Below are 21,591 nucleotides of genomic sequence, written 5' to 3'. Positions count from 1 at the left end.
CAGGCCAGGCATGGTAGCTCATGCCTGTAATCCTAGCACTTTGGGAGGCCAAGGTGGGTGGATTGCCTGAGCTCAGGAGTTTAAGACTAGCCAGGGCAACATAGCAAGACCCCATCTCAAAATACATACACACATATATACATCATATTGAAATATTGAAAGATAAGTTTGTGATAGGCACTGTAAACCGAAAATACAAAAACATTTTTTATAATTTCTTGAAAGCTAATTTTTAAGCATTTACAATATATTGATAGTTATGTATTTGTTTCAGTAAAGCTTCTGGAGTTTGTTATCTAGATGCATTTCCAAAATAAGTGTTTTATTATTTTACGAAACAGTACGCCATCGTCAGCATTTTTAACCGGCATATCATTGGTGTGCTATTATAGGAGATTTTAGTATTTCTTGAATGACTCAGCCACTCAAAATATGTGATAAATATGAAAATGCTTCTCATTTTATCTGTGCCTTTTTGGAAAACAGAATCCTGTAATTTGCATATGTAACATGATAAATTTTGCTTCTAGAGAGCATTGTTTAGAAGATATTAGGTAGGCGCAAAAGTGATTGCAGCTTTTGCTATTAAAATGGCATAGTTTTAATACATAGGTGGGTTTTTTGTTGTTGTTGTTGTTTTGTGTTTTTTTTTTTTTTTGAGACGGAGTTTTACTCTTGTTGCCCAGGCTGGAGTGTAATGGCATGTCCTTGGCTCCTTGCAACCTCCGCCTCCCAGGTTCAGGTGATTCTCCTGCCTCAGCCTCCTGAGTAGCTGGGATTACAGGCATGCGCCACCACACCCAGCTAATTTTTGTATTTTTAGTAGAGAGAGGGTTTCACCATGTTGGTCAGGCTGGTCTTGAACTCCTGACCTCAAGTGATCTGCCCACCTCAGCCTCCCAAAGTGCTGGGATTACAGGTGTGAGCCACCGTGCCCGGCCTAATACTTAGTTTTATAGCAGGGTTCTCTCCCTGGAAAGTCTGAATATCCTGAGTTGCTGCATTAAAAATACAAAGTTACTCTGTTTTCATAGATTTTGAAGGGTAGGTGTAATGTGAAGGGCATGATACTGAAGTGGTTTTTTGCAACATGTAATTTGATGTTGGCCCGAATGATTTGTTTCTTCTACTTCCTTTTCCAAATGCACAGTTGCTGATTAATACATAAATTTGCAATTTAAGGGTTTGATTTTTACGTTAAAACATTTAAATCCCACTTTTGTTTATAGTGAGGTAGTCATGGTATTTGTTACTGAAAGGCATACTAACTGTCCTTAAAACTTTGAAAGAGGTAACTTTCAAAAACTTTTAATTACTGTACTAGTATTTTTGCGTTTTAAAAAAGTAAACAAAATGAATGTATTGTTCTCTTTCGAAAGTACAGTTCTGTTTAAATCATTGTTCTTCTTCATCTCCAGTGTGACATTTGTATGTGCAGTATCTCTGTATTTGAAGACCCTGTGGATATGCCCTGTGGACATGACTTCTGTAGAGGATGTTGGGAGTCGTGAGTATATGAGCACCTTAGCATTTCTTACTGCATGATAGCGCTCTGATTTATTAATAAAATTGTTTGCTTTCAGTATTTAATGATGCGAATTGTTTATATTGACTTCTGAGTTACACAGAAATGAATTTAGACTTTACTAGTAAGGAAAAATATTTTTGTTTTTATTTTTACGTCTTCCCCAGCTATTTTAATTAATGCTATTTAGCTTAATGTAAGGTACGTTTAGAAACAAAGCAGGTATACAAATAATTTTTCTTAGTATTTTAATTTATATTACTTCTAATGTAAATTTCAGGCAAGAATCAGTTTGTCTTATATCCCAGGAATCTTAAGCATTTGGTTTTGTGCTGTCTCAATTTTTTGTGACAACCAAATTGCCTTGAAAATCTGTAAGAATATGGATGTTTAAAATTTCTTTTAGTGAATGCAAAGTTAAATGTTTCAGCTAGACATAGTTGGGTATATTTTACCAATGGAAAATTTGTTTTGCTTCTTGTGTTTATCTCTATTTACCCTTCTCGTTACCTTTCAAGATTTGTACTTTTTCACCATTCATTAACTTTGCTCTCATGTTGCACTTTTCGAGAGAAGTTTCTAAACAAAGATTGCTATAATGAGCACTGTAATGTTATGTTATCTCTGGAGATACACAAAGCTATTGTTTGATGACCTAAGTGAGGTATGTCATTGGTATTTAAGAAAATCTTAGAAATCAGAAGTTTTTAACCTTTTTTTTTTTTTATGGAGTATCAGTTAGCAAGTGTAGGGAGCTAGAGAATACTATGTGGGTAAGAGAGCAAGAACCTGAGCAGATTTTCTGAGTTTTTCTTTTTAAACAGCTTTGTTGAGGTACAGTTGACATACATAAAGCCACACATTTAAAATAAATAATTTGATAAGCTTTGGTATCTATATACAACCTTGAAACCATCACCACAACCCTTAGAATCTGTCATTCCCAGGTTTCCTCATTTCCCATTGAATCCCTGCTACTCTTCTCTTTCTGCCTTCCTTTTTTCACCCCCGATTTGTAGGCAACCGCTGAGCTGTCATTCTGATTTTTTTTTCTTTGTTGAGACAGGATCTCACTCTGTCACCCAGGCTGAAGTGCAGTGGTGTGATCTCGGCACACTGCAATGTCTTCCTTCCCGGGTTCAAGCGATTCTCATGTCTCCGCCTTCCCAGTAAGCTGGGACTATAGGCGCACACCACCATGCCCTGCTAATTTTTGTATTTTTAGTAGAGATGGGGTTTTGCCATGTTGGTCAATCTGGTCTCGAACTCCTGACCTCAAGTGATCCACCCACCTCAGTCCCCCAATGTGTCTGGTTTGATTTTGAGTACATTTCTTTATCTGTTTTCCAAATTGGAGTAAGAGGCAAGATTTCATTTGGAGGGGGAAAAAAACTGCTGCTTTTTAAGTCAGAATATCTGGTTGTTCCTTTTAAGACATAGACTAGATTCTACTCAGAGTCTACTTAGATAGGATCAGATCAGTATAGCTGTTACAGGTAAACTAATTGACAAAGGTCAGAGCTCACAATCCAAAGCTATCCTTAACCCAGTTGTGCAGGCAGAAAATACTTCCCAGGTACAACCTTATCTTAGTTGTTAACTGTACCGAATTAGGAAGTACTACGTGAGCTCTACCAAGTTAGCTGTTGGTCTTGGTGTGTATATGAAAATTGAGTACCCCAGGGATTTTCTTGAATTTTTTTAAGCTTCATTGACCTTCCTCACCTGACTTGTATCACAGGAACTATCTCCCAAACTCATCACAAACTAGCCATAAGAAATGTATGGTAAGATTTAAATTTGAAAGATCTAGTTATTGATTTCCTTAGTACCTTCTAGCCTACCTAGGATTCTCCTTTCCACCCCTTCCAATTTTGTCAAATCAGGCACCAATAAAAGAAGTTCCGTGTTGGTTGATTCATATGTTGATGAAATCATTTTTTAATTATCACAATGTTTTTATAGGCACATAGAAAAAGAAACTCCTATCTAAAACCAAGGAAGCATTTTTAAAGGTCCTCAGATAGTTTGAAAGCCCCTCAATCTATCTTATTCATCCCAAACTTTTTATTAGTACAGCTAGATGCTTTAGTGCAAGCTTATCCAACTGTGGCCCACAGGCTGCATGTGGCCCAGGACAGCTTTGAATGTGGCCCAACACAAATTCATAAACTTTCTTAAAACATTATGAGGTTTTTTTTTTTTTTTGCTATTTTTGTTTTAAGCTCATCAGCTGTCATTATTGGTAGTGTATTTTTTGTGTAGCCCAAGACAGTTCTTCTTCCAGTGTGGCCCAGAAAAGCCAAAACATTGGACACCCCTGCTTTAAAGTATCGATGTGAAGGGCTGAAATAAAAGGGAATAGCCAGGCATAGTGGCACATGTCTGTAGTCCTAGCTACTTGGGCAGCTGAGGCAGAAGGATCACTTGAGCCCAGGAGTTCAAGACTACAGTGAGCTATGATCACACCACTGCACTCCAGCCTGGGCAACAGAAGAAGACCCTGTCGATTGATTGATCGATCAATCGACAGATTAGATAGAAATTATTATTTTCTAGCCAGAATGGAATTTCTTTGCTAATATTGAGGATAAGAGCTCAGGTTCTGGATACAATAGGTCACTGGGTTGTGAATTCCAGCTCTGCTATTTATTAGTTGTTGATTTAGGTAATTGGTAGCCTGCCTGTTCCTCAGTTTCCTAATCTATAAAGTGGTGATAATAGTACGTACTTCCTAGGATTATCGTCAGTTTTTTAAATTTCTTAATATATGTAAAGTACTTAAAACAGGATCTTGCATATAGTAATCGCTCAATAAATATTACTTATTATCATATTCCTAAGCATTGTAATAAGCAGAGAGAGCCTACCTATGATATCATCTGTGAATCTTACCTGCAAGATAAAAATATAGGTAAGGTTTGCCCCAGATTTATCTCTTTTAGTGACACTTACCAACTCCATGTTCTGCTCATAAATTTTTATTAAATTGTGTCTTGATGAGAAATAGTATGGCCAACAGAACTGATCCTGTCTTCAATGAGGTCTTCTCGGTTCTGTAATTTAATTCCCCCGAGATGATTAAATCTTCTCTGATATATTTAAAATATGTAAAATTCAAAACATCATCATGTAGTAACTATGTCTAAGCAAACTGTGAACTTTGACAAGGGACTATCCAACTTCCCAGGGAATCTATTCATAGCTAAAAAGAAGAGAATCTTGTTATGTGAAAAAGGAACTCTACACTTAACAGTTCTCTACTTTTAGTCTTAAGACTTCTTTTTTTTTTTTTTTTTTTGAGTTGGAGTCTCTCTCCGTCACCCAGGCAGGAGTGCAGTGGCACCATCTCAGCTCACTGTGACCTCTGCCTCCCGGGTTCAAGTGATTCTCCTGCCTCAGCCTCCTGAGTAGCTGGGATTACATACGCCCGACACCATGCCAAGCCAATTTCTGTATTTTTAGTAGAGACGGGGTTTCACCATGTTGGTCGGGCTGGTCTCGAACCCCTGACCTTGTGATCCGCCCACCTAGGCCTCCCAAAGTGCTAGGATTATAGGCGTGAGCCACTGCGCCAGGCCACAATATACCTTATATACCTTGTATATCACTGCTTAGCACAGGAGTGAAAATGGCACTTGTGAAAAAATGGATAAGGATCTACCAGAGGTTGGAAGAATGCCAAGGAAAAAAAAGTTAATTCCTGGAAGCCAAAGAGAATTTGAAAGAAGGAAATGCTCACAGTGTCTCATGCTCTAGAGAAATCAAGGAAGATAAAAACTGAATTCTTTAATAAATTCGGCTAATAGGTAGTCATTGTGGCCCAGTGAAGAGGTGATAGCAGCCAGATGCTACAGATTGAGAAGTGAATGAGATGGGCTTGAGGAAGGAATAACAGATCATCATAAACTATTTTGTCAAGAAACTTTGATGTGAAAGAAAAAGAAAATGAAACGGAAGAGAGTCATGTGGTTAGTAAGGGTTTTTAAAATGGGAAAAACTTGAGCATGTTTATTGCGCCCAAGGTAAGAGCCATTAGAAAGTAAAAGAGAGAAAGGATAGGTTATTGGATAGTGCAAGTCCCAGAGCTGGCCAGAGGATTTGAGGATTAGCCTGGGGGTAAAAGAGAAAGCTCTCCCTTTCACAGAAGTGAGTGGGAAGAAAAGAAAGAATGCTAAAGATACTGCTAGGTTTGAGGTGTGGTAGAGAGCACTTGGAGTGAGAGAACTGACTGTTGGGGATTCTCTTCTATGAATTGCCCAGACGAGGATATGAAGAGAAGATGGAGCAAAGGGAACAGGCCTGCCAAGGTCTCAGTAAGGTGGTTGTTGTTGTTGTTGTTGTTGTTGTTGTTGTTGTTAAGTGCAGTGGAATTAAGAGAATGAGAGAACTAAAGAAAAAAGATACTATAGTTAGTGAAATAATCAAAATGTTGATGGTGAGGACTAAGCAGTTAGATTTAATTGCCTGGTTTTCCATTTATTTTCTCTAGATTTAAGTGTTAAATTCCGTATACAGTAATCTGTACTTCAAAAGTTTGTCTCTTGCTTTTCTAAGGGCAGTATTAAATAATAATAACAATAATAATCCTTGCTAAAAGATTTATGAATTCTTACTCTATGTCATGCACCATGTAGATTTTTCACATATATAATCTGTATAACAACCCTGGGAAGTTCACATTATTATCTCCATTTTACATATGATGAAACTGAGGCTTAGAGCAGTTAAATAAATTGCTTAAGATCATATGCCTTGTTGGTGGCAGATCTGGAATTTTCTAACTCAGAACCCTGCTTTTAGCTGGACATGGTAGTGCATGCATGTAATCCCAGCTACTCACTCAGGAGGCTGAGGTGGGAGGATCACTTAATCCCAGGAGTTTGAGACCAACCTAGGCAAAGAGAGAGACCCCACCTTAAAAAAAAAAAAGTAAGAAAGAAAAGGAAAGAAAAAAAAAGAACCCTGCTTTTAATCTAACCTTGGGCTAGATTCTTGCTACTTTTTTATAGGGCATTTTTTCCTCACTACTCAAGTATACCTAAGTAGGAAATAAAACTTATTTTAATATTCATCTAAATGAAATATAAAGAGAAAACCTATAAACCTATTCTTCAAAAAACTATGCTATATTTTAATGCCATCCCAAAATATCTTGATTTATCTATGGCTCATTTCTATATACCATTGCCCCCTTTTGTTTAAAGCTATAGCATATTGAGAATTGAATATGACCTTTCTGAGCCACTCATTTCTGAATTTTTAATTTTAAATAAAAATACTGTTTCAGATTTTTTCAGATTTTTAGAGGATAAAGCAAAATAGAAACATAAAATATAAAACATACGAGTATATATGTATATGTGTATGCATATATATTGATACATAAAATGAATGGCTTAACAGATAATGTGCATTACAATTGCTGTTTCACACTTTTGTTGGTATTATTTTAATTATACTCTGACAAAAAAATTCAGCATAAAGGAAAATTGGCCAGGCATAGTAGTTCATGCATATAACCCCAGGGCTTTGGGAGGCCAAGGCAGGAGAATCGCTTGAGACCAGGGGTTTGAGACCGGTCTGGACAACATAGCAAGACCCATTGCTACCAAAAATTTAAAAATTAGCCCAGCATAGCAGCATGCAGCTGTAGGCCTAGCTACTCAGAAGACTGAGGTGAGAGGATTGCTTCAGCCCAAGAGTATGAGGCTACAGTGATCTGTGATCGTGCCACTGCACTCCAACCTGGGTGATGGAATGAGACCCTGTCTCTAAAAAAAAAGGAAAGAAAAAGGAAAATTCTTAGAATGTATGCACAACTTAATATCCTCGCTCCTTTGATGTCCATTGATCATTTTAATAGGTTTTTGAATCTGAAAATTCAAGAAGGTGAAGCTCACAACATTTTTTGCCCTGCATATGATTGCTTCCAACTTGTACCTGTGGATATCATAGAAAGTGTAGTTTCAAAGGAGATGGACAAACGATACCTACAGTTTGATATTAAGGTAAGGTATACTGCCAATTATCTGTCCAATTTCCATAATTTTGAATTTATTAAACCTTTATAACATTATTTTTTCTTTTTGTTTTATTTTTGAAAACAAAATAATGGCTCTTTTGTTAGAAACACTTTATCAGAAAAGTTGCATAAAGGAATGGTGATAAAGTTTGAAGCTAAAGCGTTATTTTATAATAATAAGAGGAAAGAGGAAAGGCTAAAGTACTGGTAATTTACAAAATTTAAAATAAAACTATTTATCAGAACTTTTTATTAATTTGCCCATTGCACTTTAATAACTGATTGATCAAGATAATGTTCAAATTAGATTTTACCTACTTTAAGTTTTCCAAAAGACATTATCTTTCATGCTCCTAAATAAAATATTTGGAAATAAAGACTTCCAACTTGGAAGTTTATTATCATTTTTATTCCAAGTAGTAGGTTTATATAATGAATTATAATGTTTATTTCATCTTTTTTTTGGTCTTCATTCTTTTTCAGAAGTTGTAAGTGTAGGCAAGTTACTTTCTTTTGCGTGTGTGATTTAAAAGTTAATTTTAACTGCTTTGTGCAGATTTTACTGAGTCTAATATGTGAACTTTTAAAAGACAAGTCCTACTTTTTTTTTTTTTTTTTTTTTGGAGACGGAGTCTCACTCAGTCTCCCAGGCTGGAGTGCAGTGGTGTGGTCTCAGCTCACTGCAACCTCTGCCTCCAAGGTTCAAGCGATTCTTGTGCCTCAGCCTTACGAGTAGCTGGGATTACAGGCGCCCACCACCACTCCCGGCTAATTTTTGTATTTTTAGTAGAGATGGGGTTTCTCCATGTTGGCCAAGCTGTTCTCCAACTCCCGACCTTAGGTAATCCACCTACCTCAGCCTCCCAAAGTGCTGGGATTACAGGCGTGAGCCACTGCGCCCAGCACCCCCTCTTCTTTAACATAGAAAGTATCATAATATTGATTATTATGTATTATTTGGGTACCATTTAGAAATTTACTGTTCTAGTACAGCTACATGCATGTTTCTACTTAACAATTATATTCATCAGAAAAGTGACACATTGTATGAGAAAACATTTTAAAATTACATATTTTCTATGCAAACAATTACATTTTTGCCTTATCATCATTTACATGGTTTTTAGATTAAAGAAAACATAAATTTTAAAAATAATTTTGTTACTAAGTTAATTGCCACTTTCCCCTTAATAATTTTTTCAGTACTTTCCAGTACTGTTTAAATGTCTTGAGACTGACAACTCCATGCATTTTATTTCACTCTTTTTCTTTCTTTGCTTTATAGTAAATTACCATAGAGGTACACTCTGTATTAGAATTTAGCATTAAAATATTTTCTTTTGTGTTTTGTTATTGCTGTTTAAACAGGCCTTTGTTGAAAATAATCCTGCCATTAAATGGTGTCCTACTCCAGGCTGTGACAGAGCAGTAAGACTAACGAAACAAGGGTCAAATACATCTGGATCTGATACACTCAGCTTCCCATTGCTGAGAGCTCCTGCTGTTGATTGTGGAAAAGGACACCTCTTCTGCTGGTTAGTATAAGACAAGTTGGAATCAGCCGAATCACCTTTCTTTCCAATAGTTATTAAAGAGACTTTGCACCTTGAGTCAGGCCTTTAAATTGTAGTATACTTGATAGTATTCTTCTTAATTTAAGAAATGTGTAATAAGTAGTAATAGTTCATATTTGTTGTGTGTTTAGTGTGTGCCAGGCACTACACCAGCTATTTTTTACATATTGAATTCTCCCAACAATGCTGAGTTGAGTTGATGTTATTATGCCCATTTTACAGATAAAGAAACTCGGGCACAGAGAAGTTCCCCAGGGTTATACAGCTAGGAATTGGCAGAAACGGGATTAGAACCCAGCTGTTTGATTTTAAAGCCTATGTGCCTAAACTATAATACCAAATTGCTGACCATAGATTAGAAAATGTTTAGAGTTTAACCTTTCATTAAAAATATAAGCCTCTAGCAGTGATTCTTCACCAGGAGCTCCCAAAATTACCAAGGTCCCTTTTACAAAATTTTATCTTGGGCCCTAACAAGTAAGATTTCGATTTAGTAGGTTTTTGAGTGGGGCTCTAAAAAAAGAAAATTAAAAATCTCCCAGGAGATGCTAATGCACGGTTCTAGTCAGGAACCAGTGACTGCAGGCTCGTTGTTTCTTGTGTTTTATTTAGTTTCTAGTGCCTGATAGTACTCAATAAGTACAAACTGATGATAAATCAGTATTGGAAAGGATATGTAACTCTGAATACTCTTTTGACTATATATATGTCAGCCATCAGCACTCTACTTATTCATAGAAGATTCAGTTAACTGTTTTAATTAAATGATAAAAAAAAGCTGCAGTATTTATTCTGCTTTTTGCTCATTTCCAGAATTACCACATATGCATGGATACACTTTAGGTGGATATGAAATTCTAGTCTTTACTTTTATGCTTATCAGAAACCAGAAACTAATTGTATCACTGCTATATAGTAGGAAGGTATAGTTATGGAACTATCCCTACCCTGGTCTACTTCTTACCTTCGCCATCATCATTAGTTAAAAGTATTTATTGAACTGCAAACCCCTGACTTTAAGTCAAGGGTCAGCAAACTATTGTCTATACTTATTATTAAACGTAATATTTTGTTGGAACACAGCCACACCATTTCATGTCACTGTATTTATGTATTGTCTGTGCCTGCTTTTGGGCTATGACAGCAGAATTGAGCAGCTGAGACAGAGACTGCATGACCCACAAAACTGGAATCCTGATTGAAAAAGGCTGATTTAGAGGATTAGTTGGAGAAGCTATGAAGAAGGAAAACATAAATTAGGAAAATGTCTAAAAGATAAAAAGATTAGCTTTTGCAGAGATCAGAGAAAAATTAAGTTTTGAAGGGAAAAGAAGAAACTTTGATTGGCATTGTCTGCTTAAGCACTGTGGTTTCTGTGATCTAGCTTTTACCAGTTTTCAGTGTAGTTTAGCTTTTAATTTCTTGTGTTCGTCCCCATTCTCTTTGTATGCTGCAAGTAATAATAAGTTTGGTTGACTGAAGATAAGAAAGCTAATGGAAAAAACCTACCAGTATAGGTCAGACTCTATAAACTATGTATATATGTCTATAAACATAGACGATGCTATAAACTGTAAATTTCTAGAATAACATTTGGAAAAATACATCAGCTTACTTTTTCTCATACCCCAAAATATCAGGCTGGTTATACTCAAGACGCATTGGAGACTTTATACCAAGATCACAGGCCCTACTTTGAGTTTTATCCCAGTTCAAGGGATCTGTGAATGGCTACATGGACTAAGGTCACACTTGGTAATTATTTACTCTTTCTCCTATTCATTAGGGTAGTAGAGAACCTAACAAAATCATCACTTTTTGGACATAGTACCAGAGAGGAAGTGAAGAAGGTGACTTAAATGAAATAAAAATAAGTTTTAGTGAAGGACAAACTCAGATTTAAGTTCTTCAGCTTAATCTTTTGTCTTTCAGTTTTGGTATTTATTAAGTTATAGGATGGATTTTTTTTGCATTGCCTACTTCATGTCTCTAGGCATTAATTTACAGTTCCTGTTTTTTTTTGCATTCTTAGCTTCATACCCTTATTCATATAGTATAAGAGCTTTGTCTATAATTTTAAAATCTAAGTAGAAATTGTCATATGCTTTCCGTTGCCCTTATCTCTTATTTCAATGAGAAGCAAAATCTGTTCACGCAAAAAGACACTTGCAAGAGAGATCTTCACAAATTAAAGGCAAATAATTCTGGTTTTGCTTCTCCTTCTTCAAAAGCTCAGAAATAATTAAAGATGACTACAAAAACCACAACAAAAGACAATAATAGTTTCTTCTTTTCAAGAACTATATATGACAGAAACAGTTGAGCCATACCCAGGAGATATCTGCATAGATATAACTAAATATATTCGTTGTTGGGAGACAAGTAGTATTAATAGGCATTCCCCTTCCCTCCACAGATTACCCTTCTCTACCTGTTCACCTTCCGTACCTGTTCACCAAGTTCCATGCCCTTTGTAACTGAAGCTAGCATGGTTTCTCCCCCTAGCCTTTATAATTACAATTTGTGTGATCTGGGCAAAATTATCTCAAGACAATATTCAAAACTTAGATGGGTTCTGACTTGAACCAATGACTTTTCCTCTTTCTTTTCTTTTTAATTAAGTAAAATATGCTACTGTGTAACTTCTCTGTCTTCTGAACTGACACAAAATGTCTCTCTTCTCTGAGACAACTCTTCACAGATTTGTTGTCAGAAATACTTCTTGGCCACCAAACTTAAGATGGTATGGTGGCCATTTCTTTCCTCTCTTTTTACTCTGGTCCCTTTTAATCACCAGTGTGAATTGAAAACGGAAAACCTTATTTGGAATTTCTCTTCTAAACACATAGACAAACACATTTTATTCACTAAAATTGACTGGCAGGAAATATTCTAAATAATAATGTGGTGCTAGGTGTGGTGGCTCACGCCTGTAATCCCAACACTTTGGGAGGCCAAGGCAAGGGGATCATGAGGTCAGGAGATCGAGACCACCCTAGGTAACACAGTGAAACCCTATCTCTACTAAAAATACAAAAAATTAGCCAGGCCTGGTGGCATGCTCCTGTAGTCCCAGCTATTCGGGAGGCTGAGGCAGGAGAATCGCTTGAACCCGGGAGGCGGAAGTTGCAATGAGCCGAGATTGAGCCACTGCACTCCAGCCCGGGCAACGGAGCAAGACTCCATCTCAAATAATAATAATAGTAATAATAAGGTAGAGTTTATATTACCTAGCTGTTGAGCATTTATTTACTGAAACTGTGCAAAAAAGTCTTTAAAAGGAACAAATTTTTGAATCATAGTGATGTACAGCTTGAGAAACCACAGTATCAGGTTTCTAGTCCGCTTAAGTTTCCACTGGATCAGAGTACAATGTACAGACTTGGCAAGTTTGGAGAAAAGTCTGAAAGTGAGTATCTTTTTTCTCCAACATTCACAATAAGGATTTTGATCAATGCCTACTCCTTTATTCAGAGCAGTAGTTGCATGCATCATCTCCCTTTCCACAAACCTCACAGGCCAAGGGACTCTCCTGGAGTCCTCTGGACAAAATAGATGAAGCAATCTGTATTTGTAGACCTAATAATTGTATCTCATCTTTTCTTACAAAATCAGTTTTAAGCCGTTAGTTTAACAGCTCTAGTTATGGAAAAATAGATTTTTCTAGATTGGCAGTATCTAGCTATTTAAGTATCAGACTCCTTCCAACTAACAAAACATTTTCCAGCTCTTCACAGGCCCAGAAATAAAAACATGATACTACTTATTTGGCAATTCCTTCATAAGACCTTATTTAAATATCATGTGTACTCTCTGCAGAGTAGCACATCTGTATAAATAAATACCACTTGAGGGCTCAATTTATCAAATTTCAACAGAGTACAGAGTTATAATAATCTGGGAGATACAGGACCTGCCTGTGAGACAGCTCTGCCACTAACTAGCTCTGTGGCTTGGTGATAAACATCCTCTCCTAAAATAATATGATAAAATAAAGCCTTCCTATCTGATGCAGTCAACATACAGTGCCAGTTCCAGAACGAAAAACTATTTAGCTTCAAATTTTAGCTTATCCACTCTTTACTTGTATGGCCTTTGATAGGTTACTGAACCTCTCTGTGCATGTAAAATGGGGATAAATAGTACCAGTTACAAAGAGTTGTTAAGAGAATTGAGTCAGTACATGTGAAGTATTTAGAACATTGCCTGGTATACTAAAAAATGTTACCTAAAGGGAAGAATCATAAAAATGAAGATTTCTACTTAATTCACTCAGAATTGCTTATTAATAAAAAGTTCTAAAATGGCATTTAATTGAAATTGCCAACTTCTGAATAGGAATTTCTTCCATCAAGTAATAAATTTTAAAACTTTAGTGGAAGGTTTTTTCCTTTTCCAGAGCCCTTTAGAACCACTGTATAGTCATGCAACCAGTTGTGCATACTGGCACATTTTCAAGAAGAGAGCCATTCCTTGATCACTTGATGTTAGGTTAACCAATCATATTTGAACTATGTGGAGGAGTTTAGATTAGGCAACTATTTTTTTTTCTTTATAATCTTTTACCAGGGTACTTTTTTACCTGAATAAACCCACCCTATTGGTGTCTCTGGCTGAGATTCAGTATGCTGTGTCCTGAGATTCCCCTCCCCATACTCTTGTTTTACTGACATTTTGAGATGCAGTTTCAGCAACAGATACCAGGGACTTTAGAATACTTGTCAACAGTCATTGGTTAAAATTTTCTTCAGGAATTTAGGCCGGGCTCAGTGGCTTACGGCTGTAATCCCAGCATTTTGCGGGGCTGAGATGGGTGGATCCCTTGAGCCCAGGAATTCGAGACCAGCCTGGGCAACATGGTGAAACCTTGTCTCTACAAAAAATACAAAAATCAGCTGGGCATGGTGGTGCATACCTATTGTCCTGGCTACTTGGGAGGCTGAGGCAGTAGGATAGCTGGAGTAGGAAGGAGGTGGAAGCTGCAGTGAGCCAAAATCACGCCACTGCACTCCAGCCTGGGTGCCAGAGCAAGACTCTCTCAAAAAAAAAAAAAAAAAAAAAAAGAAAAAGAAAAAAAAAAAACTTTCTTTAGTAAGTTGGCATTCTAGCATCTTCACTACTTTTCTCAGAATAACCTCTCTTCCCTACGTTGATCTTCTAGATTGTCAATTACTATGTTTAGTGGCATTGTTATTACTATACTTTGGAGAAATCTGAGTTTATTTTTCCAGATGCCGTAGTTTTTAAATATATTTTATAGTATTAAATGGCAACCTCCGCCAGGTGCAGTGGCTCACGCCTGTAATCCCAGCACTTTGGGAGGCCAAGGCGGGCATATCACAAGGTCAGGAGTTCAAGATCAGCCTGGCCAACATGGTGAAACCCCGTCTCTACTAAAAATACAAAAAATTAGCTGGGCATGGTGTTGCGCACCTGTAATCCCATCTACTCAGGAGGCTGAGGCAGGAGAATCACTTGAACCCAGGAGGCGGAGGTTGCGGTGAGCGGAGATCGTGCCATTGCACTCCAGCTTGGGCCATAGAGCGAGACTCCGTCTCAAAAAAAAAAAAAAATATGGCAACCTCAACCTCTTTAATTCACAGTCCATGCTGTAGCTTCTTTTTTTATTTATAAGCTGCTTCTTTTTTTAATATCCTTTCTTAGTATTGCATTGGAAACTAATAGAAACTGTACCAACCAGTTATAACACCCTGGAGTGGTCCTACTGATTGGGCTCACAACCAAGGAAGCAGCAAGTCTGTGTCCTCCTGTGAGGTTCTGGGAAAGAAAACCTTCTTCTGCTATCTAATACAACACAGTCTTGGAGAGCCAAGCACATTGATAAGCAATTATGGCCTTTTGAAGAAGTAGCCTTTTTTTCAGACTTTATTTGAAAACACTGGGCTTTGTTCCCCCATGATTCTTTCTTTTTTTTTTTTTTTCCAGAACATTTTCAGAAAATGTTCTGACAGCAAAACCAGTATTTACCAGCGTTGATTCTGCCAGGAAATGGATATTGAATATGCTGTTTAATCTCCAGGGGAAAAAGTCTCCAGGGAAAAAAATCTTAATAGAAATAATTTATTTCATTGATTGCATTTGTTTGTTTTAGTTACTGCAGATATATGAGGGATTTTTGTACTTCTGGGCTTTTTTTTCTAGCTTTATTGAGATGCAAATGACAAACAAGCTTTTTTAAAAAATGAGTCATGAGAAATGTAGATTCTGCATTCCCACCTGTGTTTGCAGGCACCATATGGAAACACTGTTCCTAGATCTGTGGCACATTTCTTACTCTAATGTCTGCTAGCATGTGTGCCAAATTAAAATTAACAGTTATCACAGGTATCCCTTACATTTCTGGAAAGCAGAATTGATGTTAATATGCACTAAAGTGAATCTAATGTATCTACTTTTTTTTCATACTTAAGTTCTGGTGTACATGTGCAGAACGTGCAGTTTTGTTACATAGGCATACGTGTGCCATGGTGGTTTGCTGCACCTATCAACCTGTCACCTTCATTAAGTGTTTCTCCTAATGCTGTCCCTCTCCTAGCCTCCCATCCCCCAAGTGGCCCCAGTGTGTGATGTTCCCCACCCTGTGTCCATGTGTTCTCCTTGTTCAACTTCCACTTATGAGTGAGAACATGCATTGTTTGGTTTTCTGTTCTTGTGATAGTTTGCTGAGAATGATGGTTTCCAGCTTCATCCACATCCCTGCAAAGGCCGTGAACTCATCCTTTTTTTTTTTTTTTTTTTTGAGACGGGGTCTCGCTCTGTCGCCCAGGCTGGAGTGCAGTGGCGCAATCTCGGCTCACTGCAAGCTCCGCCTCCCGGGTTCACGCCATTCTCCTGCCTCAGCCTCTCCGAGTAGCTGGGACTACAGGCGCCCGCCACCACGACCGGCTAATTTTTTTGTATTTTTAGTAGAGACGGGGTTTCACCGTGGTCTCGATCTCCTGACCTCGTGATCCGCCCGCCTCGGCCTCCCAAAGTGCTGGGATTACAAGCGTGAGCCACCACGCCCGGCCAACTCATCCTTTTTTATGGCTGCATGGTATTCCATGGTGTATATATTCCACATTTTCTTAATCCAGTCTATCATTCATGGACATTTGGGTTGGTTCCAAGTCTTTGCTATTGTGAATAGTGCTGCAATAAACATATGTGTGCATGTGTCTTTATAGTAGCATGATTTATAATCCTTTGGGTATATACCCAGTAATGGGATTGCTGGATCAAATGGTATTTCTAGTTCTAGATCCTTGAGGAATCACCACAGTCTTCCACAGTGGTTGAACTAATTTACACTCCCACCAACAGTGTAAAAACGTTCCTATTTTTCCACATCCTCTCCAGCATCTGTTGTTTCCTGACTTTATGTATCCACTTTTTAAAAGAGATTAGGTCGTGCTGTGTTGCACAGGCTAGAGTGCCGTGGCTATTCACAGAGTGGTAATAGCACACTATAGCCTCGAACTTCTGGGCTCCGTTGATTCTTCTGCCTCAGCCTCCTGAGTAGCCATTGTGCCCAGCTCACTTCCATATTTTAATCAACCCATTTTTTTTAATGTCTTTTGAGCTACCACTAAGTTTCTAGGAGCTCTGTAAAACCACAATTATGGAAAAGATTTCCCAAGTGCCAGATTAGATGATAAGTCAGGAGTGTGAGGAAACTAAATTACCCTTTCAAGGCAGTTGGTGCATTTTTTTTTTTACCATGTAACCATTTTTAAGTATGCAATTCAGTGACATTAATTACATTCACAGTGCAACTATAACGTTTCATAACCACTTTTCATTTTCAGAACTTTTTCATGATCCCAAGCAGAAACTCTGTAACCATTAAGCAGTAACTCCCCATCCTCTCCTCCCCCAAGCTGGTAACAACCACTCTACTTTCTTTCTCTATGAATTTGCCTATTCTAAATATTTAATATAAGTGGAATTCTAGAATATTTGTACTTTTGTGTCTGGCTTATTTCACTTAACAAAATGTTTTTAAGGCTCATTCATAGTGTAGCATGTATCCAAATATTATTCCTTTTTATGGCTGAATATTCTGTTGTGTGAACGTGTGTATGTGTGTGTGTGTGTATATACTTCACAATTTGTTTATCCATTCATCTGTTGATAGACACTTGGGTTGTTTCCCCCTTTTAGCTGTTGTGAATAATACTGTGAATGTTGGTGTACAAGTTTGAATCCTTGCTTTCAGTTCTCTCATACCTTAGAATGAAATTGCTGAATCATATGGTAATTCTAAGTTTAACTTTATGAGGAGTCACCAAACTATTTTTCACAGCAACTGCATCAGCATTTTCATTTCTATCAGCAGTGCACAAGGGTTCCAATCTTTGCACATCCACACCAACAACTTGTTTTTTTTTTTAAATAATCACCATTTTAACAAATATGAAGTATAATCGATGCATTCTTAATTTCTTCTTAGTTTGTAAGACTACATGAGTCAGTTGGTGTGTCTTCTTAACACATATAACCTTTTTTTATTTTTTTTTCCTTGAAACGGGGTCTTGCTTTGTTGCCTAGGCTGGACTGCAGTGGCATGATCTCAGCTCACTGCAGCCTCCACCTCCCAGAGTCAAGTGATCCTCCTATCTCAGCCTCCCAAGTAGCTGGGACTTCAGGCGTGAGCCACCACTCCCTGCCCAAGCTTCACCTTTGTAAATAAAATCTTTTAAAATAGCACTGATGGTGATGATGTCACTTCCAGATTGGGTTGTTCCCTCCTCCGAATAATATGTTATTATTTACTGGAATAATTAGCTTTGTCCTATACAATATAGCATCATCTTGAATTAAAATGGCAGTTCATCAAGGCTTTAGGCTCGTTTTAGTGTTTGACTTCTTAAATAGCTATGGAAAGAATATAAAATAGAGTTACAAATGGTAAATTGATGTTTTTAATTATTTAAATCAAAATTTCCCAAATTCCAATAAAAGTAAATTGAGTTACCCTAGCTGTTACCTGGGGATGCAGAGGTAAAAGTAACTACAATAATTCAACTTAAAATAGTGTTTTTCAAACTTTAAAATGAAGAAGGTTCATTTGGTAATTTTGATAAAATATAGATTCTAATCTGTAAATCACATGGGGCCTGTTCTTCTGCATGTCTAAAAAGCTGTTCAGTAATGGCCAGGAATAGACCTTTGAATAACAATAATTTAAAATATTAATGAGGATAAAACGTAATTGGTTCAAATGTTTTAAAGCTCTGAAGGCTTGCAAATCTAAGTTATAAATATTAATCTATTTAGAACTTTTGAAATATGTAAATGAATGTACTTTTTTTTTTTTTATAAAACTGGTCTAATGGTATCAAGCTTTGGAATCTCATTTTCAGTGCCTCCATTGAAATGCTCCATCTCTCATTAGTCACCGTGCCCTCGTTTTTTCAACTTTAAAATTGGAAGAATACTTTCTACTTTTTTTTTTTCTTTTTTTTTTTTTTGAGGTGGAGTTTTGCTCTTGTTGCCCAGGCTGGAGTGCAATGATGCGATCTCAGCTCACTGCAACCTCCACCTCCCAGGTTCAAGCGATTCTCCTGTGTCAGCCACCTGAGTAGCTGGGATTATAGGCATGTGCCACCACACCCGACTAATTTTTTGTATTTTTAGTAGAGATGGGGTTTCACCATATTGGCCAGGCTGGTCTCGAACTCCTGACCTCAGGTGATCCACCCGTCTTTGCCTCCCAGAGTGCTGGGATTACAGGCATGAGCCACCACGCCCGCCCTCTATAAATTTTTTTTACCTTGATGTTGATGAAGAATATTTTTAAATTGTCTTTTCTATGTTTATTTTCTTTAGGGAGTGCCTTGGTGAAGCACATGAGCCTTGTGACTGCCAAACATGGAAGAATTGGCTGCAAAAAATAACCGAAATGAAACCAGAAGAACGTAAGAGGAATTTTAGATAGCTTTGCTACCTATTTCCTGATAGCATTCAAAAGATAATGTGGTCATATCTTTTTTAGTCTTTATTTAAGAGGTTTTCACATTTGTTAACGCAAGGGCTCTCCTGTTTAACATCACAATCTCTTTGACTAACTTCCTTTTGGAGGTAATAGAGTTTTGGCAAGGAGAAATCATGGACAATTTCCATGTTTCTAACAGACTTACTTTCCAGCTGAAGATAAACAGGGTAAATGGGGGTCCCATTTAATCCTCCTCCTATAGCCCTTTTCTTTTATCCTAGGGTGAGCCAACCAGTTGTTCTGTACTTTGTGGAAGTAGTATATGATCTGTAGTGAGAGTGAGCTTCTCATATCCCTGAAAGCTTCCAATGAAGGATACAGCAAGTTAATTTCTTGCTGTTATGTGGTTCTATAGATTTACTGATGTTAAATACCATATAGATAAGTATTGTCACTGAGACTTCTGTAAATACGTTATGTCTGTTAATCATCACAGAAATGATATGAGGTTGATGTTGGTAATTCTGTTTTACAGAGGAAAACTAATGCTTAGATTGGGTTGAATGACACAGGGCATGTGCCTTGTGAACAGAATGGGTTTGAATCTCTGAGGGGACTCCTTTTTAAAGCCTTCCTAATAGCAGTTCCCACATTTAACAGATAAATCTATCTGCTTTGCAATAATTTCCCATCTTCTAAAATGTTTTATGACAACTGTTTTCTCTCAAAAAATATAAGTGAAAATTAATTAGTTCTGGTCTTTAAAAAAAAAAAAAAGACTTAGATAATGGTGTTAGCTTGAGATGTCACAAGTCACCCAATAAATCTACACTTATAGGGGCCGGGCACAGGGACTCACACCTGTAATCCCAGCACTTTGAGAGGCTGAGAGGCAGGCGGATCACAAGGTCAAGAGATGGAGACCATCCTGGCCAACATGGTGAAACCCCATCTCTACTAAAAATAAAAAAATTAGCTGGGCATGGTGGCGCGTGCCTGTAGTGCCAGCTACTTGGGAGGCTGAGGCAGGAGAATTGCTTGAACCCGGGAGGTGGAGGTTGCAGTGAGCCAAGATTGCGCCACTGCACTCCACCCTTGCAACAGAGCAAGACTCCGTCTCAAAAAAAGAAAAAAAAAATCTACACTTACATGAGCAAAGCACATAATAAAGATGATGCCAGACTTCAGGGCATGCAGAGGCTAGAGGGAAGCAGTCAGACATTACAGTATCATATGATAACTGATATAGTTGAGTAAAGTTGAGAGTCCAGAAACAATGACAAACTCAGGTTGGGGGAAGAAAGGGTGTCAAAGAATCTTCTTGAAGGCAGTGAGCTGTGAACTGGAGTTTAGCATCTCTGCCTCGTAGTAGGTAATTACTGTCAGCAACTGAAGTGGTGTTGAGAGAGATGGCCTGGCGGCCATGATACTTTACAGGCTTCTATTATATCAGGGGATTTACCACTGCCTGAGGGCTGGTCCTCAGCATTTTAGATCTACGAGGTTCATTTTGTCCACTGACTCAGGGTTATTCTGACCCATGGAGAAGAGACTACCGTATAAACCAAAATGCCACTTATTAGTTGACAATGAGGGAGATTCCTTTCACTTGTTGAGAAGGCTTCATGTCCATTATCAGGAGCAAAGAGAAGTGGATAATCTTTGGATATTTTATAGTAAAGTCTGATTAAACATTCTTGTCCTATTCATGCACCGTTTAGTCAACAGATTTTTTAAGCCAGGCACAATGGCTCACATCTGTAATCCCAGCACTTTGGGAGGCTGAGGCAGGTGGATCACTTGAGGTCTGGAGTTCAAGACCATCCTGGCCAACATGGTGAAACCCAATCTCTACTAAAAATACAGAAATTAGTCTGGCATGGTGGTGTGCGCCTGTAATCCCATCTACTCAGGAGGCTGAGGCAGGAGAATCGCTTGAACCCAGGAGGCGGAGGTTGCACTGAGCTGAATCGCCCCACTGCACTCTAGCCTGGATGCCAGAGCAAGACTCCATCTAAAAAAAAAAAAAATGCCCTTATAGATTGTGTTTGTTCCCCAGATTCATTGTACTAGCCATTGCTCTTCATACCCACCCATTTCACCTATTCTCCTGATACATAGGGGTGTGTATATGTGTTTGTCTTCCATAAATAGATTCATACCGTTACCCTGCAGCACCTTTAGATGTGATAAAACAATTGGAATTTGCTTTATTTTCTTGCTTCTGGCAGCTAGAAATATTTATATTTCTGTTATGAATGGCTCGCTATTGGCCACCTACCTGCATTTCTTTATACATTTCTTTAGAACTTAAGGTTAAGGTCCATGGGAGAAACTTGCAAGAGATGAGGCTAGAAAGGTAGGTGTTGCCAGATTGTGAGTGTTATTGCCAAATTGTTTGAATTTATCCTCCTAATAGAATAAACCATAAAATGTGTTATTTTAGTAGAGAAGTGGCAGTATCAGAAAAGTTAATTTTTATCAAGATAACTGATGAGTATGAAGCGTGAATTGAAGAAAAGATAGACTA

At 37.7% G+C, this 21,591-nt stretch overlaps 1 protein-coding gene across 10 annotated transcripts in view; it reads left to right on the top strand.

Moving 5' to 3' along the window:
* The window catches only part of ANKIB1 (ankyrin repeat and IBR domain containing 1), a 164,810-nt gene that overhangs the window by 106,373 nt on the left and 36,846 nt on the right, over positions 1-21,591 (top strand). For all 10 annotated transcript variants that reach the window (XM_063636355.1, XM_055272728.2, XM_055272726.2 and 7 more), the window contains 4 exons: positions 1,419-1,507; positions 7,392-7,536; positions 8,919-9,085; positions 18,956-19,044. In XM_063636355.1, coding sequence (XP_063492425.1) covers positions 1,419-1,507; positions 7,392-7,536; positions 8,919-9,085; positions 18,956-19,044 — 490 coding nt within the window. The remainder of the gene's footprint in view (positions 1-1,418; positions 1,508-7,391; positions 7,537-8,918; positions 9,086-18,955; positions 19,045-21,591) is intronic.

The sequence above is a fragment of the Symphalangus syndactylus genome, chromosome 3 (assembly GCF_028878055.3).
Source record: "Symphalangus syndactylus isolate Jambi chromosome 3, NHGRI_mSymSyn1-v2.1_pri, whole genome shotgun sequence".
Classification (NCBI taxonomy): domain Eukaryota; kingdom Metazoa; phylum Chordata; class Mammalia; order Primates; family Hylobatidae; genus Symphalangus; species Symphalangus syndactylus.
This window is presented reverse-complemented; position numbering and strand designations above follow the sequence as displayed.